Here is a 26,132-nt window from a genome sequence, read left to right as displayed (position 1 = left end):
AATTTTATGAGTTACTCAGTGGCCAGCAAGGCACAGAACTAAGCCAGTATGAAACCACCCTTCAAAGTAACCAAAGTTGACAACTAAACTTGGTCGGTGAGGGGGAGGAAAGGAGTTAACAGAGGCAGAAGTCGGTCCTTTCATCCTTTACCTGAGCCTGTCCCTTTCATATGCTAAGTGCGACTCAAGCAAGCTGGGTGAGGAAGTTTAACACTATCATTAAAAAAAAATCAACACCCAGGCAAAGGTGGACATCTCACCCTGAGTCATATGCCACCCAGGGTTACAATGAATAGGGTAATAACAGGAAAACAGCTTTCTCATGCCAGGCCTGCTATGCTGGGCTGTAATTACCCAAACAATGACAATCTATTGAAGACAAGCATTTTTCCCATCTCCAGAACACACAATGCCCCCCAAAAGGAAGCTTGGCATCCTGCACTATAATTGCTAAATTTCCAGGTGTGGTTCTGGCTCTAGGTGGTGGTTCTGGCAGGTAGATATAATCTATGCTTGGGGTGGAGAGACAGGTTGTTCCATGTTGCCAACAAAGGGCCAGTAAAAAAATGGATGGCTATGCCTTTATCAGCAGAGAGTATTCTAACAACTAGAAGGAAAATCCCGACATTTGCTCTGGGAGCCTTTTTAATTTTTCCAAATTTCCAATTTTGTGAAGTTGGTGCCTATAGAAACCAAACATCCAATGGTCTGGATTTTCAAAGTCAGATCTTTGCATAGACCATGTCCCCCACAACCATATGACAATAGCTTTATGTGTACAAATGAATGGGTTTGAAGACTTTGCCATTTTGTGGTTTATTGGAAGATGCTAGGTTTTATAGACTGGAAAGGGCTCTTCAATTAAGAAGGTAAAGGACTGAAGATGAGCCCAACTGTCTTCTATTTTTATTTCTAGGGAATACCGAAGATGAAAAAAATTAGGTCACATTAGAGTAGTGGTTCTTTAAGTGGCCTAGCAGCATCCACATTACCTGGAACTTCTTAGAAAAACACATGATCAGGCCCCATCCTTCAAACTTAATGATCAGAAACCTGTCTGAACTGCTCCTTCGAAGTCACTTGGATTCACGCTCAAGTTTAAGACTTTCTGCCCCTAGAGCTGTATTCCTCCACCCCAGTTGCCTGTTATCATCACCTGGTAAACTTGTCATCGTGATGCCCCCAACAATCCCAGACCAATAAAATCAGAATACCTAGGACTGGAGCCTAGGTATGGCTGCCTTTAAAAAGCTCCTTGGATGATACAGATGTGCAACCAGAGTTGAGAGCTACTATATATTAGAGCAAGAGAGATTTAGATTAGATACTTGGAACTTCTGATTTTTAGCTCAAAGTAATAGTAGCTACTGAATGAATTGCCTTTGTCAAAGAAAAAGCTTTCGAGAAGAGGAGAGATTTCTACCTTCATGAGCTGGAGAGGTTAGATGTGAAGCTCCAAAAGCATCAGAATCTTGTGTCAAATCCAATGTTAATAATAGTATTTAATAACTCATCCAGCAAAAACAGTTGCTCGCCCTGGGAAAGGGGTAGGCTAGTCCCCACAGTCAAAAGTCTTTATAAAAGTGGAGGACTCAGAGGCAGTAAAGAGTGACACCATACCATCCCACCTACCTCAAGTCCAGATGCCACAATTCCTCAAAGGGAACTCAGAGCCTCTCACTCACTTCTCAGCTTCAAAGCCCAAGATACACAAGTACCCAGGGAGTGTGATGTAGAAGCCCCTTCTCACCAGTGGTCGTTGTCACCCAATGTGCAAACGATGGCAATCTGTCAGGACAGAATTCTAGGGGGCCACTCCCATGGGATGGGGGTGTTGTTGCTTAACAAATTAACTGTGAACTGGGACCATTCTTCCACTCAAATCAGGAAATTGGCAATTAGCCCATTACAAGCATGTTCTTCAAACTAGGGTCCACTGGCATAATTCCAAAGATCCAGGATTTTTCCCCTATGAAAAGGATCTGAGCATTACTAAAATGTAAGGAACATTGTAAATTCTTTTCAACAGGAAGAGGCAACATTCTTTAGGACGTTTCTGGAGAAATGATATCCCTAGACTGTCAGTGAGAAAAAGACCAGACTCTCCTTCAATTTTTTTTAAAGATCAAATAGCAAGGACTAGAACCAGTTCAATAACTGGCTCGTGAATGTGCTTATGAAAACACCGCTATGATCTTAACATCATCACAAAGTAGATCTTCAGTATCTAAGCTTTTGGGCATTATACTCCTCCTCCCCAAGAAAAAAGGTAAAGCTAGAAAAAAAATAGAGAAGAAAAAGATCAGGCTTCTGTATCCCAATGCCTATGATTATGCAGACTTTGGAGTCTGACCAACCTGGGTTTGAATTTTGACCATGCAATTTATTTGATATTTGGCCTTGAATGTTAAATTTGTGAATTTCAGGTTTTTATTCTATAAAATGGGAATAATAATCCTTAGCACCTGAGCAGAAAGAAGGCATGGATTGTATTTAGCACAGTGCCTAGTAAACAGCAAATAAAGTAGCAGCTGTGATCGTTAATTACTCACCCTTAAACATCTAGCTGAAGCTTCACTTCTTTCACGAAGGCTTCCTTGACAAAGATGCTTTTACACACACACACACACACACACACACACACACACACACACACACACACACACACAGAGTCTTTGTAGCTCCAGTTCGCCTAGTATGCATCTAGATGTTAGTCATTACATTACATTGCAATTGCTTATTTATATGTCTGCAAAGATTTTCTTAAGAGATCATGCCTTTATATTCCCAATGTCTGGCACACACTTGGTGCACATATGTATAAATGAATGAATGAATGAATGAATGAAGCAAGCTACAGCATATACCTAGTAATGAGAGAAGAAGCAGCTTAATTAGGACAATAAGAATGGAAAGAATGAAACAGGAGAAAGACACACACGAAAACTGATAAAAATGGTTCACTATGGGATATGAGCAGTCAAGGAATATTGTGCTGCAGAATTTTCTAATATAGTCAATCAAAGATACAATTAATCCAAAAAGCCTTTCTCTGAGGATTTCTGGGATGAGAGAGGAGGAATGCTCACACTAACACTTAGAAAACACTTATTGGTTGTTTGGTTCTACGCAGTTCTCTGACGCCAGCCCACCTAGGGGCAGAGAGCTCGTGAACATTACTCAAGGATAAGGTGAGATTGCCAAAGGAACATGAGTCAAATCAAGAACACTTACTGCCCTCTCCCAAGTCTTAAGAATTTTAGGTCCACATATAACCGTCACCTCTCAGTCTTTACCGTTATCACCGCTCCGCCTCCCTGACTGTCTCCTGCAGATCCTGCCCATTGGAAGCCCTCCACCTACTCCCCTGAAACTTTCCTCGTGGCCCCACTTCTGCATAATCTCTGAATGGTGTTTACCAAATAAACATGTGCCTCACTGCCACAGCTGCTGCCTGCCACCATTGCACCCCCACCCTATCTCTAGAGTCTAGGCCTGAGCAATCTGCTCACCCAGAATTAGTCTTAACCATTTTCACCATCGCAGGAGATAACTGGAGAAACAAAACCGCAATAAATCAGCAAAGAAAGCAAATGAGAGGGTTTTTTCTTGGCCATGTAGGCATAGGAAACTCCTCCTCCTGCTCCAGCAAACCAGGCTCTAGTACTGAACGAGTCATCTAAGATGTCTGCAATATGGCTTACCCACACCATGAGAAGGACTGTCCAACAAGAAATAAGCCGACAAAATGCTACATGCTTAACTCCAGTCCCCAAATCATCTTTCACAGCCAAGGGGGTTAGTCACTGGAAAGACAGGCCCCCAGTGGAAGCCATTGACTTTTATCTTTAGACTTCGACTACTATTCATCAGCATCAATATTTCAGAGCTTAATCAGCTCAGCCCTAGTCTGCGTCTAGGACAGCTACATCATCATGAGGACTCACCGCATCCTGACAGCTGAGCACCTCCAAAATGCTGTTGAGTAATTCAACGCAGTATTTCTTCTCCTGAACCTGGTGTTGCATCTCATCCTTCTGCTCCAGCAGCTCCTTCAGTTCCTTGGTGATGACAGGAAGCAGAATGTCCCGGCATTCTGGAATGAAGGGAGTTCAAAGGCATTTGAGCTTCCTCATTTTTTAGTTTCTTTATTATTTTTAGATGCCTTTACATTAAATAAATAATTCATGAATATATTCTCCATGTAAAAATTTAAATATTAAAGATTAGATTACGAGTTCCATAGAACATCATTCACAATTCTGATTCCTCCCCCAACCCCTACTACACAGAGGCAACTCGTTATTTTATTCTATACATATAAATACACATATAAAAGTGTAGATATGCCTATAAACATAAAAATGTACCAGTATAAAATATGTAGTATCATTCTGATTTGGCCTTTCATTTAAGCAAAGCATATTATACTGTGATGATAAACCTTCAAAATCTTTTTTACATATTTTACATATGTATGATCAGTATAAAACAACATTTCATTTTTGTTTCTTTTTTTATAAAAGGAACTATATTGCATGTATTGTTCTGTACCTTCATTTTTTTTCACTTACCAATACTTCTTAGAGCACTATCTATGCTGTTACATATAGGGATCAACTTCATTGCATTTACTGGTTTACAGTATTTTCTATTACAGCAGTATTTGTTTATTTAGTCATACCTCTACTGATGGACATATTTCACTGGCATGAATAGTACAAAAGTGAACAACCTTCCACTTGCATCTTTGTGCACAATGGCTTTCATTTTAAATAAATTTTGCTTTCATTTTAAATAAAATCTTGACATTGCTGTCTCAGGATACTTCTGAAAAGTTCTGAAATCCTACACAGCTTTGTTTATATATTTTTCTTGAAAATGGCAAATGCTGAGATACCAAAAAGAAATCCAAAAATTTTTTCGAGCCATCCCCACCCAGATGTTTTTTGAGCTGAGATGCGAATCATGTCTTCCAGGGTTTCATTTTAATTCAATACAACAAATAGGTACCGAACATCTTTGATGTGGGAGACGCTGTATTCCTGAAAGAACAGAGATAAGACATGGTTCTCGCCCATTAGGTGCTTAAAATCTGACAGAAGTGATTAGCAACAAAAACAAAGGGCAATGGCAGAAGACAGAATAAGATAAAGCTGTCAAGAAGGAGACGACCTCTCCTGTCCTGTCAGCCTAGCATCGACACCTTCTTCTGACACACCACCGTGGTTCCACTCTGGGGAGCCACTCTGCTATGGGATATTATCCTGGGGATACTCTATAATAAAGCTCGCTGTCCTGCTTTGGACAAAGGCTGGACACCTGACCCTAATTAGGAAAACCCTTGAAATCTGAATTTTGAGGAAACTTTAATAACAGTAATTGCTGACATGGCTAACATACTGAGTGTTTACAATGTGTTAGGCACTGTTTTAAGTGTCTTCCATGAATTACGTCAGTATCTTCCCAGAAAGCTGACACTGTTATCTCTCCATTTCATTGATGAGGAAACAGAGGGACTTGGCCAAGCGTACACAGCTAGTAGTGGTGGATCCAGTCTGACTGCGGAGCCCCTGCCCTTAACCACTAGAGGAAGAGTGTAGTCCTTCTCGGAGCTTGGCTGTCTACGCAGAAGTGCCCTGAGGCAGCCGCCCTGGGGGGCCTGCTGCTTCCTCTTCTGGGGCTATGCTGGGTCTCTCCTCTCTGTCTGGTGCCCCAGATTTTCCTCTAAGTCTATGACCTACTCCCTACCTTCCAAAAAAAAAAAAATGTTTTTCTTTAAATGTGCCAGTGCAGGTGCAGGTTTCTGTTGCTCACAACCAAAGAATTCCAACTGGTAGAGTCATAAAACGCCTTGAGGGCTTCAGGAGGGAGAAATGATCTCTGGTTGGAAGGTTCATGGAAGACTTTACAGACTCTGATAGAACCCTGTCCCTTCTTTCAGAGCACCAATCTTAGTTTGTAATTCGATTCTAATTAGTATAATAAATTAGTGTCCATTCATCCAACCAAAGTGTAAGCTCCATGAAAGCTGTACTAAATTTCAAACCAAACACAATACCTGGATCACAGCAGCAATTCAGTCATCTTGGTTGAATGAATGGAAGCGGTGTCACTGGAGATGGTCACTGATGAGTAGATAATAATGCCACAGGAAGAGTAGGGATTTAGAGAACAGAGAGTGACTTAGGGTACGTAGATCTACGTAGATAGAATAGTCTCTTGGAAGATAGAATAATGGGAAGTAGCACTTAAAAGGAAAGTTCTTAAATGCAGTGGGAGATGTTAGGTTATATGGATACAGAAAACTATAGGCAAAAAATTTTTTTGATTCGACTTTGCTTAAATTATAGATTAAATCATAGGACACAGGTACTGGCCTTTTCCCTCGGATTCATATCTTTGTAATGAAATCTAAGTACTTAATTTGTACTCAAGAAATTGTTGGCCTACGGACTTTTGAGAGTATAAGTTACTGAGTTAGCCATTACCCATTGTTTGACTTAAATGTTATGGTAATTGGTAGGTAAATATTATTCATATCTTGTCACCATAAAATTGACAAATATTAGTCTATATCTTGTCACCATAAAGTTGAATTTTTGTCCAGATCTATCTATTAAAAATTTCCTATAATATTCATTCTGGAGTTTGTTTTAAAAGTTATCCTCTAAAGGACTTTAACTTGTAACACTAAAATGTTTTGTTTGTTAGAGGAAATTATATGTGTTAGAATGCTTGTTGTAGAAAAACTAAGTGAATTCATTTAAATTTGCAACCTCTTTGTCACTAGGAGATGAATGACCTCACCACTTTCATGAAACTTAACTTTCCAATGCTGCCTTCACCGATGTTGTCATAATTAAACCCAACCAGAAAATAAGAATCGTGCTCTCTCTTATTAAGTTAGATAAGGATTGTAAAGTCTTCTTCTCAAAAAGTTAAGTTTACAAGTAAAACAAAGCGATCCTAACAAAGGAAATTTTAAAAAGCCTATTCTTCTACAGTTCTCTGGGCAAAAGGGAGTCATTCAGCGATGTGTCATTGCAGTGAATAGTTTAGCTGGAGGAGAAAAAGGCCCAAAGGCAGAGACCAGCGAAGAGGCCCCTGCAGTGGTACAGGGGTGACAGTGAGAATAAAAGTGCTGGGTTCTACCCTCTAGATTCCCAGCTTCTGACACAGTCCTGTCTCCTGCTGAAGGTAAAGATTTGCTAAGACCTTTAAGGAAGGTCGTAAGAAACAGATCAAGAGCAGTCAATTGTTTTGAGTTTAAAGTATAAGACATTTTAAAGTCTAAAACAGCCTCTTGTGACTCAAAATTAAAACTCATTTAAAACTCCATCTTTAAAAATGGATTAGTAGGACCTATAGGAAGGAGATATAGAAAGGTAGATAAAGGGTTAATCCATTCAGGTAGTTAACTCATTCATTCACTTAGTCAGTTTGTCTACCACATTTACTGAAGGCTACCTAAGTGCCAGTCACTATTCTGGGACAGGAGAGAATGGCCAAGGGGTACCTGCCCATCACAGAAGCAGAGCCAACAGAAATAAGAATCAGACTAAGTAGATGAGGAAAAAACCTAGTGCCTTTACCTCTTGGGCAACATGTTAGGACTGGCCATAAAAACAGAGCTGTGGAATAATTAAGGTCAGATTTGTCCTTAAAAATTCATTCTGTTAGTATTCTCGTTGAGATACCTCAGTTAGATTCCTTTACAAAGATATGAATCCAAGAGAAAAGGCCAGTTGAGAGATTTCAGATATGAATAAAGATCTCCTTGGGAAATCGGTAGCCTTTAAATTCTACTTAAAATTGAGCTAAATTAGTAAATTCTCATGGAAAGGTCTGATAGTGAGCTCTCCATCCCCAGAAGTATTTAAGCAATAGGTAAGCTGACTATGGATAGGGATGATAAGGATTGAACAGAATGATTGTTAAGTCCTATTAAAAATTCTATAAAATAAAAGTTCAGAGGATGTGGCAGGAAGAAGGATACATTTGCTAGGAGGAAAGACAGTGGGCATGTTTACATTGTCTACAAACCACTGTGGTTGTGGGAGCCGTGGACCAGGCCCCACAGAAGCAGTGGTTTATCAATCTGAAAGTCATCTGCTTTGCAGATTCTCAAAACCAGCATTCCCACAAGACAAAGCCTCTTGGTGCTGGGAGTCAGCAAGATTCTAGCTGAAGAAGCCATCAATAATGTGGCCTGATTTTCAGAAAGTACTTTTGTCTTCTTGTTAACCATAATTTCTCAGAAACGTCTGGCTCCTCTGTTTTGAGATGAAATAATTTTTCTTGTTTGTAATTGGAACTGTAAAATTATATTAGTCTGTAAAGCTTCAGGAAGCAGCATCTCTAAATTGTGGCTTGATTGTTAAGCAAACACAAATGATTTAAAAGATAAATATTGCAGAGCCTTAGATCAATCTTCATAGGCTAGAGGCAGTGAGTATTAGAGACCTGCACACCCAGCCTGGGGACCGGATGCCTGACAAGGGCTGGGAGATCTGCCATCCAGTGACAAGTCCAAATTGTAATTCAGACCAGGCACTTAGGAACCCGCAGAGCTACTCAACACCGTATTTTCATAGAAAAGGGTTTTCTTTGTCAAGTGACTGCAGAGAGGAAAATGCAGTGTTTCTGATCTCTGGATTCTTCCTCCTTCCAGAAAGTCTTGTCCTATGGCAGAAGGAGCTACTACCTGAATGCATAGCTCTGTTGAAGTGTGATATGCTTTTGCAATCATTTCCAGACTCAGGGACACAGAGTCCCTTTCCTCTCGCCCTCCTCCTCAATATCGGCTCCACAGAATGAATGCAATGGAGATCCTTTGTCTACTTTGGAAAGCCACGTTGAGGTGTATCAGGCTAGAAATACATCGGGAAAGGAAACCCTCCTGAGAACCACATCTGAACTTCTCATCTTCTCTAAGGTCAGCTCCTCTGCTCACTCGCTCGCAGGGTGAAGACATCCCCAGTCACACAGGAAACCAGTAAACTCGACTCCTCCTCTCTCTCCTCTCAATGCCCACCATACCGTGAAGTCATATCCGCCCTACCCCTAAGCCAACCTCCTCCATCTTCCTGCACCAGGTCTCTCCCAAGCTGGGCCCCTCCCATTTCCCACAGTTTCAGGGGACTTTCATAGGCAGAGCCAGCCACACTGGGCACTTTCCTGTTGCCCTGAGGGTGAGTTTGCTACACTCTTTGACCTAGCCAAAGGCCCTCTGTGACCAAACCCTTCTGCTTCTCCACCCACCACCTCCCACACCATCCCAGCCATGGTCTCTCCTCCTTCTGAGCTTTTGCACATTATTTTCTTTGCCCATAATGCTCTTATCCCACTCATCTCCACCTGACTAATTCCTTTTTCCTTAGATGCCAAATCCCCCAGGACAACATTCTCAACATCCCAACTCTGATGTGGGTGTCCTGTTCTGGGGGCCTGCAGCAACCAAACTAACTTCTGTCTTACCATTTGTCCCATTCTATGGTCATTGTCTATGTAACAGGCAACCAGTGAGATTCTTGTCATCGACCCAGAAATGAAGCTGAGGTCCGAAGCTGGAAACAAAGGGGTTAATCGCCCCACACTCCAAATTCAGATTGTTTCCAGAAGTTGGGGCATACCATCATCCCTCATGGTGTGTATGAAAGGTGCTGGTTCAGGACCAGCCCTACATCAGTCTGCACGCACCCCATCCTAGAACTAAGGAAGGGCTGGCAGAGGCTTCTGCATATAACGCAATGTCCATACAGAGAAGCCATCACCCCCTCCTCTCTGAAGCTGAGGTGGCAGCAGGGAGAGCCAAAGAATCACTCATAAAATATACAAAGATGAGATTGGCACCTTATATCCTTGCTAGGAAAATCTTTGCCAGTCTACAGTCCCAGGTACTTCCTGGTTCCACCAGCAGAATAAAGAGACTTAAGAACATTCTGGAGCCCCACTCTTACTATGGGGATGCAGGTTAAACACAGGAAACATGTCTGTGCCAGGGGCTCAGCCACATCTTCAGTGTGGTTACTCCATCTCTAAGCCTGCCCGTGGCAGCCTTCACTTGGAATTTCGCTCCACTCATAGCCAGCCCTTATTCTGTCACTAGCTTGGGTTAATCGACTCTTTGATCCTGTTTGATTTCTCATAGGCTTTAAGGTGAAACTCATTCTGCTTTGGCCAAGTTCCTATTGACTGAAAGGTGAATTCAGCTCAGTCCAACCATCTTGGGGGATGGTGAAGAACTTGTGGTTGTTGAGAACCGCCCCACCCTTCGCCCAGGCCTTTTAGCAAGCAGGGGAAACCCCTAATTGAAACCCCAGAGCTAAGCAGTGTAAGCCCAGCTCTGCTCAGACGCTTTTCTTCCATTTGGTTTAGGGAGCAGTTGCAGATGTCAGAGGCCACTTGGTTCGATCAGCTAGACACAAAGGAAGACCTGCACAGACACCACTCCAGTCTGACAGGTAGTCATTTGTTCTCACCACCTTCTCCCTCTACACAGTGTATCACAAAGAAAAGTAATTCTATCACTAGGAAATCAACAACTATCCACAAACTTCATATTCTGGATCAGGTCACAAGCCTTTTACAACTCTGCTAGTGTTCCCTCCAACGCCTTCCTCAGCGGCTCCTCATGGCCCACCCTCTCACCTCCCAGAAAACAAGCCTCACTACAACATCCAGAATCCTCACTCACTCCACTGCAGCCTGCCTCCACCATGATGCACATCTTCACTCTATGACCTTGACGGCCAAACTATATCTCGGCGACTAAACAAGCACAGCCTACTTAGAGATTTTGGAAGTTAGCAACTGGAAAAATTCTCTTTGGGTTTATAGAGGGGTGAAAATAGAGGTAGGAAGTAAAATCTTATGGAATAAACATACTTCCAGAACTTTACTCTAGATATCCACTTAAAGTCCAAACCAAGCTACTGGTTTTATCTTATATCCCTTACATTAACATAAAACATACTATTGTATGAAAACTATAAGCGAATGCCCTATAATAAGTTGGTGTTTGCCAGTCAGAAGCATAGCGACAGCAGAAAGAATAAACTGATATGTAAAGGCCGGAATATTTAAGGGAATGTGAATATGTCTGTATCCAAAAAAAAAGTCACATTGATTATCAATATAAATTGTAAGCTCTGATAGTCTATTTGTGATATATTGATATCAGTGAATACTTACTGTAACAGGCATCATTCTCATGGGTAATATACACCGGTGGGGTATCAGAAGCAATTTAAGAAGATAATAATTGTTTCAGGTTGGATTCTCCAGAAGCAAGTTCTAAGACAAGGTTTGGGTGAAGATGACTGACTTACTATTATGGAGGTATTCCAGAAAACGCTGGAAGGGGAATGAAGGGAAGAAGGCCAGGCAGGGTACAAAAGCAGGCAGGTCTCACATAGGGGGAATCTCTGGAGACAGAGTGGGCCACAGAGCCAAGCAGTTGAGTGTTCAGATGCTGGGGACGGACAGCCTCGGGAACTGTGGGTTCCCTCAGTGCACAGGCGAAGCAGGCCCTGGCAGCCTGAGGGTAGCCCCAGGAGGCCAGAGCTGGCTGCTGGAAGAGAAAGTCTTCCTGGAGCTATGCACAAAAATGATCATGGATCCCAGAAGACATGGGGAGAGCCCTGGGAGCGGATGCTGCAATGGCGAATACTGAGAGCCGCCAGCAAGACAACGAGTGGAGTAACACGAGAAACAGAGTCTGGAGTGGGCAGGTCTCTCTGGGATAAAGACATCTGAGCTGAGACCTGAGGGTGAGAAGGAAACAACCTCTAAGGATCTCAGGGACAAGCATTCCTAGCAGAGGAAATGGCATGCAAAGGCCCTGGGGTGGAAGTTTGCTTAACATGTTGAAGGAATCATGTGGAGATGAGTGTGGCTGGATTATAGGAAATGCAGAGCATAATATGAGATGACAAACTTGGAGAGCTTGGCTGGGGCCAGGTCTCATCAGGTCCCATGGTAAGGAGTTTGATTTCCAGGTGGAAATAAATGTTTTTATTTTCTTCTTTTTTTCTGTATTTTTAATGGGGACTGTGGGGGGGCGGGGGCGGGAGCTAGAAAGGGAGGCAGGAGAACACTAAATAGACTTTTTGTAGAGGGGAAAAGAGGTCTCATATTTATTAAACCTTCACTATGGCATTCTCTCTATGAGGAGTATATCATTACACCTATTTTCTGGATGAGAAAACTAAAGCGCAGAGGGATTCAGTAACTTCCCTATGATCCCATAGCTAGCATGTGGCAGAGCTGGAATTTCAACTCAGGAAATGTGATTCCAGAGCCCATGTTCACATCTACTAAGCTATTTTGCCTCTTTACTGTAACAGTGAAGGGGAGAGGAGATGAGAGCTTCATCAGTTTGTAGCAAGAGAGAGACAGAAGTGGACAGATTTGGGATAAGGTTTGGAGGCAGAGCGGACACGTCTTGCTGATGAATTAGATGTGCTGTATAGATGTGTAAGCATATTCATTTGGAACATCTGAGTGAGAGAGTAAAAGATTCATTTTAGGGTTTATCAAATTAGGATCTAATCAGGAAGACCATTTCATTGTCTCAACTAGCAAGTAATGAAAGACTTCCATCAACATTTCTCCAATGGTATGAAGTGGCTTCAGAGGTGGCCTATCATGATGCCTTCTGAAAGCTATTAGGGCAGAACTGGTGTGTCTGACAGGTATATGTACCCTTCGCATGTCCCGAGATCATTTATACTTGCCATTGATGACCAGCCTGCTCCCTGCCAGCTCACTCATTAAACCACAATCCAGCTCTGTAGAGAGTGCTTTTAGGAAAATAAAGGTGCAGGTATGGCCAATTGAGTCATGACTTAAAATCTGATTTGTCCTAATGCTTAGGATGATCCCATTTGTGATGCCACACCCGATTAGTGTAGGTCAGCCTGTTAGAAGACTGTCTCCCCGACCTCCGCATCCTTGCAAATGGAAGGAGAAGCAAATGAGAAACCTTGGAGCTGAACCACGTAGCCTCTACACTGGAACATCTGGGCATTTTAAAAGAGGATTCCCAGCAAAGCAATGTGCTCTGTTTTAAATTCAAGCAAGAGAAGAAATGAGTCGAGGTAGCTTTTTCACTGCATCCCTTGCCCCTGTGTGGTTCCAATTCAGTGACATTTGGAATTCAAGTCAATTTATAAGCACTTAAGACACCTTCACCCCTCCAGGGCTTATGATCGCTGCCCCGTGCCTCTCTTCTGCGTCATGCTACACAGAAACCCTAATCCCTTCACCCTAGCCCCTGTCCTCTCTGGAGACTCACAGGGTCACTGGGCTCCCTGGATTTCAATCTTTACTTAAGCAGGAACGTCCCACCTCTAAGTTTTTCTGAGTCAGTCTATGGTCACATACATACATGAGTTTTCTGGGTCAGTAGGAGTCATTATAACAGGTATATTCTAATAAAGAACTGAAACCGTTTGTCTAGCTACTGGGAATGAGAGGAAGTGAGAGAGTGAAATACTGAGTATGAGAAATATGTATCATTTGTGGAATTCCTACTAGGTTCCAGGCACCATGTTGGAAACTTATGTAATCCTTATCAACATCCATTCTGATTATTGTGTTGTCCTCATTTTAGAGATAAGCAAACAGGAGCTCCAAGAGCTTGTGCAGGGTCACAGTGTGATCTAGTTAGCGAGTGACCATGACAGAGGAAAGGGTCCCGCACAGACCTGTCTGACTCCAGTGCCCACACTATTCCAACTTTGCTCACAGGCTCATGAATGCAGACAATTATTCCTAACTTCCGGACACTGCAAGTTTGAGGCAGCTACCCTTTGAATTTGTCAGCTCCCTTAAGCTGGCCTTAAACAGAAAATCCAAGACTCTGGTTGGTTGGTTTGTTAAATGGTTGGCTGTTTTTTTTTGTTTGTTTGTTTGTTTTTAGTAAAGGTTACAGGCCCAGAAGGATAAAAAACAAACACATACACACACACAAAAAAATCTCAATCCTGGAATCCTTGAACTGAACAATAATGAGCATTCATCAGTTCAGGGATTTAGTCTTCAATCCAGTTAATCACTTTTTTTTTTTTTTTAATTCAACCAACCCTTTATTCAGCAACAACTGGGTGACTTTACTCATCTCATTGCAGTTGACTAGCAAACAGCAATCATAATCTTCCAACTTTTGGCTACCTTCTCCTCAGAAGACAGTGAGAGCCTGGGGTGAGAGATCTAATTTCAATCAAGTTATGTCTCCTACGGTTCCAGGCGCAATGCCTGTCACACGGTGGAATCGTAATAAGTGTTAGATGAATTAATGTTTGCTGATTTCAGAGAGGGAGCCCTGTATGCCTACACTGATGGTGACTCTCAGAATTAGAATCCTATTTAGTGTTATTTTAAAATTCATTATTCTGTGCTGTCCTTGAAGAAAACCAGGTGCCAGCTGCAGGGGGCTGGACGGTAGGTATTTAAGAACCGTATGTGTGTTTCTTCCCCTTCATAATCCTCTCGTGCAGCCATTCTCACAATATACCTTCCCATTCTTGGCCTTATGCTACCCAGAGATAGGTATAAAGAAGTGGAGAGAACTCTGGATTGAGGGACTGGAGACCTAGGTTTGAATTCTAGCCTTCCTACTGCCAGTTTGTGTAACCTTGGATAGGTCATTCTACCTCCCTTCCTCCAGAAATGGGGATTAAAATACCAGTTTCATAAGAATATCCAAATAAAACACACAAATTCAACTGTGGTTATTACATGTAAAGAGGCATGAGGATCTGTGCTATCTCTAAGAAGTTTTTGAGTGCAAAACAGAACATTTTGAAACTTCAGTTTCCTTCAGCTGTAGTTGACATATACACTTGACAAAACAGCTGGTCCAGGCATGCTGGGATGAAATGGACTTGAAACTATTATCTGCATCATTCAAGCAAAGTGCACTTTGTCTGAACCAAACTCAGAGAACTGAGTTTCAAGAGGTGGGTATAAATTAAAATAATTGTGATATGTGCCTCAGATTTTCATATTCCTTTTTGTATATCAATAGACTAAAGGAGAACTCAGACAAGTATTCTCTGAACATCCTTTTACGTTTCTGTTCGCAACTTAGAATAAAAAAGCCACTTAACAGCAACCCTCAAGCCACACATGAACAATCTCGTATGGCTGCCATGACAAAACTTACAAATACTAAAAAAAAAAAACGAAACAAAACAATAAACCAACAGTGATGTTCTGGATCAATATGAGCAGCCAGTATTCCATTTCTGGGTAAATGGCACATTAAAAGCCTCTTGTTTACATTTTAAAAATAACAGAGGGGCCTTTCATTTCAGTGAATTAAATGAGAAAATTCTCCTGGATTCAAGTCTTAGCAAAATGGAATGGTTGTGTAATTGTCTCCAATCATCATCTGATTCTTTCCTTCCCTCACCTTCTCTGTGTCAGCTCCAAAGGAGAGAAGGCTGAGTCCTTCTCAATTACAGCCCCACACATTTAAAATCCAGTGTCGTTTAGTACAAAAGGAAAATAGAGAAGTATAATATATTTCAAACAAGTTAAAGAACTGGAAACAAACTTCGAAGAGGAAGGGAAAAAATCATTGCCTTTTTTTCCCCTTTAAATAAATGGGGAGACTTAGTCCTTTTGGCCTGGTTTTCTTTTCTAAAAGGACTCAGCTACAAAGGTGGAGAATAAAGATAACTCTGATGGGGCAAGGGCTTTCGACGGCTTCATTTCTCCATCCATGCAGCAAAGCCAACAGAGCCCTGCCCTGGAAGGCCCAAAGCAAAAGAATGATTTAAGAAATGAATCAAACACGTAGGCCCAATATTTAAATGAAAGGATCTAAGAGATTCTGTTTGGACTCCAAAGCTAATAAAGAGGAAACGGGAAAGTGCGAGAAGGGAGGAAATAAAGAGAATAAATATCAGTCAACGGCTTGTAATGAGCTTTCTTACAAAGAGAGGACAATATATGGTCCTTGCCCTGGGGCAGTCGAAGCGTAATAAAGAAAAGAACTAGTCAACTGATGGGAACAGTATAAAAACACAGACAATGAAACATACTGCATTTGCAAATATGTCTGGCCCCTGATGATTAATCTCAAATTGTACTTTTATAAAACAGACGTTAATATTTTATTTGGGGCATAACGTGTTGATATGTTTACTGTTGGTTATATATATATATATAACCATACATGAGCATTCATCATTTCAGGGATTTAGTCTTTAGTTATATATATATATATATATATATATATACACACATATATATATACACATATATATATGTATATATGTACACATATTGGATTAGGATAGTGTGTGAAGAATATACTGTTGGTTATATATATATATATGTATATATACATATATATGTATCCTAATCCAAAAAAAAATAAAAAAGGGAGAAAGAAAATGACATGCCAATGTAAAAGTTCACATAAGAGTTCTAATTGCCCATAAAATATGGCTCCTCGCTTGCCCAATAGACTTTCAGGGCAATAGAGAAAATCATCAGGTTCTCTAGTTTGCTGATCATTATGGTAGAAGGCAACCAATTCCTTCTGAGAAACATAGCTTTCACAAGCACAAAATACTTTAAAAATTTTTCATACTGAGTTTTAATGTTAATGTTCCACATTAAGTTTAGTAGTGATTAGCTGCTTTTGACATCAAATTGTGGAATTTTAGCTCTGAAAAAGACATGAAAAAATTGAATGATTCTGACTCACTTGACTGTGCTATGTGATCATATAAAACAGGAAAACAATAAATGGAGGAGGGCTCACGACGGCGTGCTTGTCCTTACACAATGCCTACATTTATTTTTCATGCGAATAAATATTTATTGAGTACTTAGCAAATGTCGAGCATCATATAGGGCACCGGGGTGTCTAGAACCAGAATGTAGGTGAGACCAGATTTAAGGCATACATAAGAAAAAGTCAAAGGCTTTAGCGCTTGCTTAAAAGTGAAAAATGAGGCACAAGAAGATCTGAGGGCTAGCTCCAAATGACTGGCAGAAAAATAATGAAAGAGGAGAAGGTTTTCATGAATGCAATGAATAAAGTTTTGGAAATGTTGAGTTTGACATTCAAACAGAGACGTTAAAGGGACAGCTGGCTAAATGTGTCTGAAAATGATCTAGTACAAAAGGGTAAGCATGAACTCAACCACACGAGAGACCCATTAAACATGGACGCCTCCCACAAAGACTTTGTAATGGACAATTGCAGGGCATTTAGCAGAGTAAGTGGCTTATTAATGTTTATTTGCTCATGATCATGAAGACCACGATGAAGGAAAAAGAAGGAGAAGGAAAAGGAAGGGAAAGAGGAGGAGAAAGCAAAGATGGGAAAGGAAAAGGAGCAGTGGCTGGGTGTGAATGGGGCCGAATCCGGGAATCCGGAACAAGGAAGTTAGCAGGCTTGGAAACGTGAGGAATTTTTGGAAACTTGGAATTTTCAGATCCTCACAAGGACCAGGTTTAGACAGAGTCCCAAGGTGATTAAACAGCTGGAACTGCCCAGGTGATCTCACTAGGAAGTCTGTCCACATTGTCACTTTACCAAGTAGTGTCAGTTGTGTGGAAGCTGGAAGGAAGGGTTTTCTAGAAACAACCGTCAAGGTACAACCTACAATGCACCTGACTATTGAACCTGAGATGGAACCGTAGCTAAAGTCTGGCATTTTCCTTCAAGGACTCTCTTGCTAGAGCATGATGCACACAGCCTGCTACCCCAAGGCAAGGCAAAACCATAAACTGGCCTGTGAAGAGGAAGAGCTGGGAAGAAATGTCTGCATTAAGGAGGCTCCATTCCATTCCTCTGATGCACTTAACAAGGACCAGGCCACAAGATAAGTGTTATAGCTTCAACTGTGGAGTAAAGTGTGGATTTTAAAAGCAGGAATCTCAGTCACTGTCTTTGTAACCTTGGGCAAGTCGCTTAATCTCTCTATATCCTTTTTTCTTTCTTAAAGTGGAGATAACAAGAATGTCTCCCTTCACAAGGTTGTGAGAATGAAAAAATATACATAAAGCACTTATCTGGCCCCACGATAAGTATTATAAAAGTGTAAACTATAATCATTTAACTTTTAAAATATCCATATGTAACTTTCTGGGCAATGGAAATATGCTATATCTTGACATGGGTGGTGGTTGCAGGTAAAATTCACTGAACTGTATACTTAAGATTTGTTCATTTTACTGTATGTAAATTATACCAAAAAATTAAAAATATATATTGCTATGAGGTAGGTATTATTATTTTACCTGTTCTATAGCTGTACACAGTAAGGCTTGAGGAAGTCAAATTGCACCAGGTGTCACACTCAGGCATTCAGACTCCAGAGCCTGTGCCCTTAAACACTGGGCTGGGTTCCTGTGTGAGCTGAAACTTGGTCCTCTGCAGGACTCAAGACAGCAGTAACCCAAAGATGCTGTCCCCAACTCCATTTGGAGAATCTCCTACAGGAAGAGAGAGCAGCCCTTCTCTCCTCTCTCCCATTTTTTCTACCACCTTCCACCCTCTTCTCATCTCAGCTTGGTTCTGTTGTTTCATTAACTATTAAGACCCCAATCCCTGCCAAGCGACAGCCGGGCTGGGGATGAAGTGCACACATCCCAGCAGGGAAACACCCAGCAGAGGACTGGCAGTGATTTGGGACTGAAGGATCCAAGCTTTCCAAATTCCCCGGGCGTCAAAGGGGTCCCGTTAGGAACTGAAGTGTACCCACTCTCGATAAGGCAAAGAGCATCCACCAGAGAAAAGTGAGTGATCATAATTTAAGGGGTGCTGTAGAAATTAATTTTGTATGCCTCCGCCATTAGTAGTGTGTCTGAATTAACTTCGATGTGCAAGTTATCCTGTTAATCTTTGATACGAAAAAAGAATGTATCGTCATTAACCTTCTTAGCCCTGGCTTTAGCAATGCAGTCTTTCTATTAGCTCTAATAGAAACAGCATTATCTCTTGGCATCTCAGTACTCTACCTATCTGTATGCAGTTCCACCAGTCACTGCAAAATCTCTACTGATTCAGAAGCCCATTTTTCAAACGTTTGACTCTAACTGCCCATAAGTCACCGAAAGCTGACTCCGCCTTCCTCTCTCCCAAAGATTCCTTTAAATGGGAATGAATTTTCCTCTGACGGAGCGTTCCAGAAAAATAAAAAAATAAATAAATAAAAATAAAAACCATAATGGCCAGTGGAAGGAAGCCTACAGCATGAGGAGACAGGAATGAATTCTGTGTCATATTGATAAAATGTAAGCTCTGCCAGGCTAGCAGTAACTAGTCTTCAGAGCTCCAGGATCTTTGGGTAATTAAGTTATAGGTAAGCAGGAACTTTTGCTTCAGGGAGTAGGAAAACAAATTAAATAGTATCGGAAGATTAGCTGTTAAAGATAATGGGAAAATCACCCAAATAGTGTAACGTAGTGCATCTTTCTTTCTACGTATTCATTTGATATATGTAAATTACAAGAAGAAAGTTACCTATACTGCCATTTGATGAATAACTTTAATATTCTTATTCCATTCATTCCATACATTCTAATCTTTAAAATGTGATAATAATGGGAAATGTTTGATAAATTGCATTTTGCCAACTTTTTCTTCCATGCACACCTGATCACTGAATAGAAAGACAATCAGAAATTAAAGTACTTCTTAGAAGGGGCGCAGAAAGCAAGAATGAAGTCTGAAATAGAATATTAAAATAGAGCATTAGTCCTTGAAAAATAAAACCAGTTTCTCCTCTCAATTAGTGCAACAGCATACAGTTTATAATTTAAAATGTACACAAAAATATCTACATAGGAAACTAAATTGACTATCTTTTTAGCTTGTAGAAAAGTTCCCGATAATGAGGTTATCAATATTTCTGAGTTCATCTCTGGTAATATGAATAGTTTTTATGTTCTCTTTTTAGATCTAATAATTGTTTTGCTGGCTGTCACATGTATCCTCAAAGGCCTTAAAGCATTGAAAGGGCAGAATAAAATATTTTCCAAGCTTTATTTAACCATTGTTTTTGCCAGTATGAAACCTACCATATACTCCTCATAATTTAGAGCCTGCACTATTATTTACTTAATATTTTTTCATAAAGCAGACTTATTCTAATCTGTTTAAATTTATTTTAAAAGAAAAATATGCTACGTCAAATAGAAAACCTGTACCGCTTGCCATAGATGGAAGGTAAGTGTATCAATACTATGAAAAAACAAACAAACAAACACATTAAATCCTAAGAGGAACGTAAGCCTGAGGTCTGTTTCCTCTTTGTTGTCAAAGGATATTAGTAGAGAAAGCTTAAAGACAAAGTAGCAAAGGTATACAATCTTTGACATAATCAGTAAGATTGAAAGGGAGTTGAAAGAAAATGAATGATCTTCTGCTTCTGTGATATGGTACTTTATCTGTGCATACCTAAAAATACCTTTCATGCCAAAGAAAATAATTTTTCATGTGGTGGTATATAGTCACACTTCGAGAAACACAAGTTAAAAGGAAATAGAAATTGAGATATCTGTTTCCCATTTCTGAGACTAACTCATGGGTGAACTTTGGCAGGTCACATCCACTCTTTGGACCAATTCCCTTGGCTGTAAAATGAGGAGGTTGGCTTAGGCAATCTTTCCAAGGATTCATGCATGTCTATGTGTCTGTGTTTTGTGAGCCTTTAAATATGTTCTAGAATATCTTCTCATCCTCTAAAGTAGGTGACTGTTAATTGCATTTGCCTTTTTATCTGAAAGTCTTACTGGGAGGAAATAGTAAAGATTTGAAAAGATCAGCTACTTTGGGGCAAAAGAGCCTTCTGAAGCTGTTGTGTTGAAAAAAATCAATAAAATCGACTGCAACCCAGGCACAACAGAAGCTGACTGTCCAGGATCTATGCTTATGCATCCTTTGGCTATGGAAGCCAGTGGGCAAAGCACTGCCTTTAAATTACCCTTACAAACCACCTGATTACTTGCCTATGTCAAGCAGTAGTTTATGCCAGGTGCCGAACAGAAGGTGCTGATTCAAACTATCAAGTCTTATCTCCCTCTTCCTATGAGAAAAATAGACTGAGGTGGGGCAAGGTTAGGGTGGGGTGGCAGCTCTGAAGTTAAAAACAACCTGAGTAACTAAGCTGCTCATTTGCAAGATCTGAGGTAGTTAAGCAAATTCTTCTACTGATAAAAGTGACAACAAACTACAAGGTTTTTATGAGAAATTATAAAAAAAGTAACTATTATTATAATTATGGTAGTACATATGTGTATCCTCTTTCTCACAGTTTTTTTTTCCTTTATCAATATTCTGAAAAAGTCAATTTAGGCAACATTTTATTTTTAATGCTGTATATTGGTTCCATCTCTGAACTGATAATAATGAAAAAGAATATAATTATCAATAAATAATTTATGAAAATAATTATACTTATATTAATTTGAAGCATTTTCATACTTATATTAATTTATGGGACTTTTTTACACCATCCAGAGACCATGCTAAGCATTATTTCATTTAATATTCTCATCAACTCTATTATTATTCCCATTTTACAGATAAAGAAACTGAGAACCAAAGAAGTGACATGATTTTCCAAAGTCTGTGCTGAATATAACTCAGAGATTGTAAAACAAAATGATTAAACTCCGTAGTGCCTCTCCGGAACTCAACAAATCTTTGGTAAAAAGATTCTCTAAGACACCCTCTTCGTACATTTGGGGCCAAAGTTCAGATCATGAGGAAAAAAAAAATCAAAGGTTACAAAATCTAGTTTAATAAATTGAAAAAGCTGAATATTCATAATTGTGAAGTTCTCTGGTGTTTCTTGTGTGTGTGTGTTTTTAAAATAATTTTTTAGATGTTGTAAATAACAAGAAAAACTTGAAAATCATCTAGCTTTCTCCTCTGAAGTCCCATGGTACTTTGCTTATATTCCTACTATAGAACATTCATCTTGTGTTTTAAAAAAGAGTACCTCATTTTGCAAATGAAGGCAAGCTCTTGGGGACTTCATCATATTTTTGTCAATTTTTTATTTTCTAAATGGCTATTCAATGCTTTGTTTGTAGCAGAGCATTAATTGACATTTATGGAATTGCTCTAAATGTTGTCACCCTTCGTTGCAGAGGTGACCACATTGATCCTTTACAGAATTTGAGACAACAGAGAGGCAGTCAAAGACACAGGTCTGGAAGCGACAGCAAAGACTTAGACTGTAGATTAAGTTTGGGGTTTGTGAACATCGAGATGGCATTGAGCCACCAGGGGATGGACTCCCCTAGGCAAGAGCGGACAGAGCAAAACTAGAATATAGCTGAGAACTGGAACCTGAAGTGGTTGTTGAATGAACTGAATTTGCTCCAAGACAGTAACCCTTCTGTCTCTGTGCCTTTATGACCCTTTATGACCCTCAGGCATAGAAAGTAGCACCTGGAGAGCTACAGCCACGCAGCAGTACATTCTGAGGATGTCCCCATTTCCCAGGACCCACCAGGAAATAGAAACTGAGGAGGGCTTCCCATTGTTCTCTCCCAGCTTAGCTGGTCAGATCTAGGCCTGGGGAGCAAAAAGGCTGCAAGAAAGCTGGCCACGAGGGGGGGTGGGGCCTAGATGTCAGAGCTGCTCCTTCTCCGTGGAACAAGAGCAAGAAAGCCATGTCTCCGTTCCGCCCCACAAACCCCAGGGTCTATTGCTTGATGTCCATGGCTGAGATCTCATGATGAACTAGGAAGCGGGAACAACATATCTTATGCTTATAGAATTATTTTCTCTTTTTCCTTTAAACTACAGTACATTATGCTGCTATTCCCAGACTGGCTCCACCATCTATCACAATTTGCAACTCACTGCAGGTCCCTGAAAGACCACAGCTTTTCCTGAGAGGTAACTGGGACCTGCTTGATTTATCAGCACAGGCCTGGAACAGACAGCAGAGCACTGTAGTGAACCCCTTGCTACCTGGACTGTATTTGATTTTAAAATTTGCAGCTGCTACCAGGGAGCCCAGAATCTCCATAAACCAAACCAAACCAAGCATCTCGCTGTACACATAGGTTTTGGCAAATCTGGGACACTGGCAGGGGAAAGCCTGATAAAAAGCAATTTTTTGAGACCCACAGGTATATTTACATGAAGAGAAAAATCCACCTGCAAGTGGGGCTCTGTCGTCCTGACTACTGTCCCCTCTCTGAGGGCTCAAAAGACCAGTGGAATCTCAGAAAACAGACCGAGTCCCAACAAACCTCTCAATGACACACCATGGATTCAGTTATGGCCCATGTGGACAATGCACCACCCAGGATACATCTGAACACGAGTCCTTCATGGTGTCTTTCATGTCAGGCTGACGCTAGTGCCCTCAAAACCCCAGGACAACAAAATGCGTTTCAAGCAGTTTTAATTGTACTTGAAGTTGCTGCCTCTTTCTGTGCTGTTCTGACAGTATAGACTCAGTGACTATCAGAGATGGTCAGGGTCTTAGAACTCCAACTCTCTGATGATGCACATGAGGAATGGAGCCCAGAAAGGTTAAGTGCTTTGTCCAAGGTCACACAGCTTGTTAGTAGCTTTCTTGGACTAGAGTTTAAATCTTCCAACCCTTAGTAGGGTGTTTTCTCCAATAGACTATGTTATCTTCCTTCGATTAAGGTAATTAAGTATTCTTTTGTCCTTTAAACACTTATTGACACCTATTCAGTGCCAAGTATTTAGAATACAGAGAAAATACTCTTTATCTGAACTCAAGAAGGTGGTGGTGTGCAAATACAAGGAAAAAAACCTGAGAGAAGCACCAGAAGGAGAGTCTCCCCAGATCCAGACTGTGTGGATTCTCACTGCATTTGTCTGACTTATGATATACCAAATGTGAACTGAGGAACCCACTATGCGGCCAGAAGCTGCCAGCATAAAAGGCCCGGAGGTACTATATTGGGTGCCAACTTATTTTAACTTATCATCATGAGAGGAGGAGTTGACAACTTTCCCATCTGTTTTGGAGATCCTGCAAAGATTTCACTAGGGGATGGTATGCTAGCATGACTTAACACACATTACACACACACACACACACACACACACACACACACACTTTTATGATTTGTGTGTGTGTGTGTGGGGGGGTGATCTTTAAAATTTAAAAATCTATTCAGAGCTGACTGTCCCTCCTGGGTAACAGAACCAGTTGCAGCGAGAGTAGAGTGGGACTCTCCGGCAAACTGGGCTAAAGCTGGGCGGGAAAGAGCCAAATGCTTCTTAGCACAATAATGGCAGGGTCTGCTAATCCAAGAGGGATCAAGGCCAAAGCCACATTAGTAGGGAAATACACTTCTCCCAAATGAGATTAGACTGTACTGTGTCTGAGGAAAAATAATGCTCACCTTGACCAGGTATGCCGACTTCCCAGGTGACCCAGAAACTAAATCGGTTGCCTCTCTCTCTGGGAGGGAAAATGACAGGGGATGAATCCTTACAGCCCGTACTCTCTATGGGGCCTATAGTCATTTGCCACCTCCATCCCACATCCTGGAACTGGAGGGGGTGGGCAGAGGAGAGCCCTGCTCAGAATCCGTTGACGCCTGCAGCAGGCTTAAGATAGGACGAGGGACAAAGTGGACTTTCTCCGAGATGGAAGTGAAGGTGGCAGATTTAAAGAAGGGGCTGGATGTGGAAGATGTGGAAGTGGGGTACGAGACTCAGCAATGACAGAGACAGAGACAGGGAGTCAGGGACAAAGGCAGAGAGATGGTTCGACCTGAATGGCTGGAAGCTAATGGGGCAGTGGGCACAGGGTGGGCTTGAATGTTCTCCTCAAATGGCCCTAGGAAATCTCACCGAAGTCGGCTCACATGGGGTTATTGCAGGAACAGTAATACCTGAGGGGTAGCAATGGCAGATATCCCCCAGCCACTGGGCCCACCACGGGCATGGACGACGGCTGAATTCCTTTGCCACCTCTCTAAGGCGCTGACTTGCGTCCTTGAACCAGAAAGAAACAGGACCCCACCACGACTGAGTCACGCTCCCAGTGATAACAATTGGAGTGTGAGCATCAGCTGACCTCAGAGGAGCCACTTCATCCTTCAGGGCCTTTTCTTCCTCCTCTGCAAGATGGGTGGCGGGAGGGGCAGATCAGATCAATCTGTGTTTGTGTGTGTTCACTGCATTTTACCATTTTCATAATAGACTATTTTGAGAGCATTTTTAAGTTCACAGCAAAATTGAATAGAAAGTACAGACAGTTCCCACGCACCCCGGACACCTCCACACGCACAGCCTCCCCACTATCAACACCCCTCATCAGAGCCGCATCAGTTTTTCAGAGATTTCTTTAGACCTAGAATATTTTGTTTAAACTAAATTGGATGTACAGAGATGGAGAGAGAGAGAGAGAGAGAGGGAGAGAGAGAAGGAAAGTAGCGGGTGGGGGGAGAGGCAGAGGAAGAGAGGGGAAGGCCAAGAGTGCTACTACTTGGGCCGGAGCAGGGAAGTGGGCTGGCTTAAGGTCCACGCAAGGGTGAAGCCTCCAGAGGTTCTCTAAACTGTTGTATTTGACCCTCTCTGGGCAGCTGGCTGTTAATATCCCTTCCAGCTCAGACATTTGATCTACCCACTGTGCTAAATTCTTTAATGCACATAGGCACATACAATCCTTCAGGTAACTCTCAAAATAAGCCACCAGCCAAGTAGAACAAGTGTTTATCAGTCTCGTTTGTGTCAAACAGAGCAGAGGTATCAGGAGCTGCTCCCAAAGTCTAACGGGAGGTTCCTTCTGGACTTTTTTGCCTCTAATTTTGGAGGGATTGAGTAAAAGAGAGAAGGGTGTAATGTGAACACAACCCTGAACTTCATCATTATCACAGTCGTTCAAAAACCTTGAGTGCAGCCCACACACATGTATAAGCACATCACCGTCATCACACTGACTGCTGGGACACACAGATAATTTAGTACGGATGTCATGAGTCTGGGGTTGAATCTCAGCTTCCTGTCTAAGTCTCAACTTCAGCACCTTCAAAAAAGGAGCTAATAACAGCACCTGTAAGTCAGGGTGGGTGTGAGGCTCCATGGAAAGTGATACACAGTTCTCAGCACGCCTATGTCCACAAACCAGATGTAACCCCGAATCCAGACC

At 41.4% G+C, this 26,132-nt stretch overlaps 1 protein-coding gene across 1 annotated transcript in view; it reads right to left on the bottom strand.

Moving 5' to 3' along the window:
• Nucleotides 1-26,132, bottom strand: part of DOCK2 (dedicator of cytokinesis 2) — a 366,360-nt gene that overhangs the window by 229,740 nt on the left and 110,488 nt on the right. Inside the window, exon 26 of the mRNA XM_039876355.1 lies at nucleotides 3,948-4,096. Within this exon, the coding sequence (XP_039732289.1) occupies nucleotides 3,948-4,096 (149 nt within the window). The remainder of the gene's footprint in view (nucleotides 1-3,947; nucleotides 4,097-26,132) is intronic.

Source organism: Pteropus medius, unplaced genomic scaffold (assembly GCF_902729225.1).
Source record: "Pteropus medius unplaced genomic scaffold, Ma_sr-lr_union100, whole genome shotgun sequence".
Taxonomy (NCBI): domain Eukaryota; kingdom Metazoa; phylum Chordata; class Mammalia; order Chiroptera; family Pteropodidae; genus Pteropus; species Pteropus medius.
The sequence above is the reverse complement of the archived record's forward strand: the minus strand, read 5'-3'. Positions and strand labels throughout refer to the sequence as shown.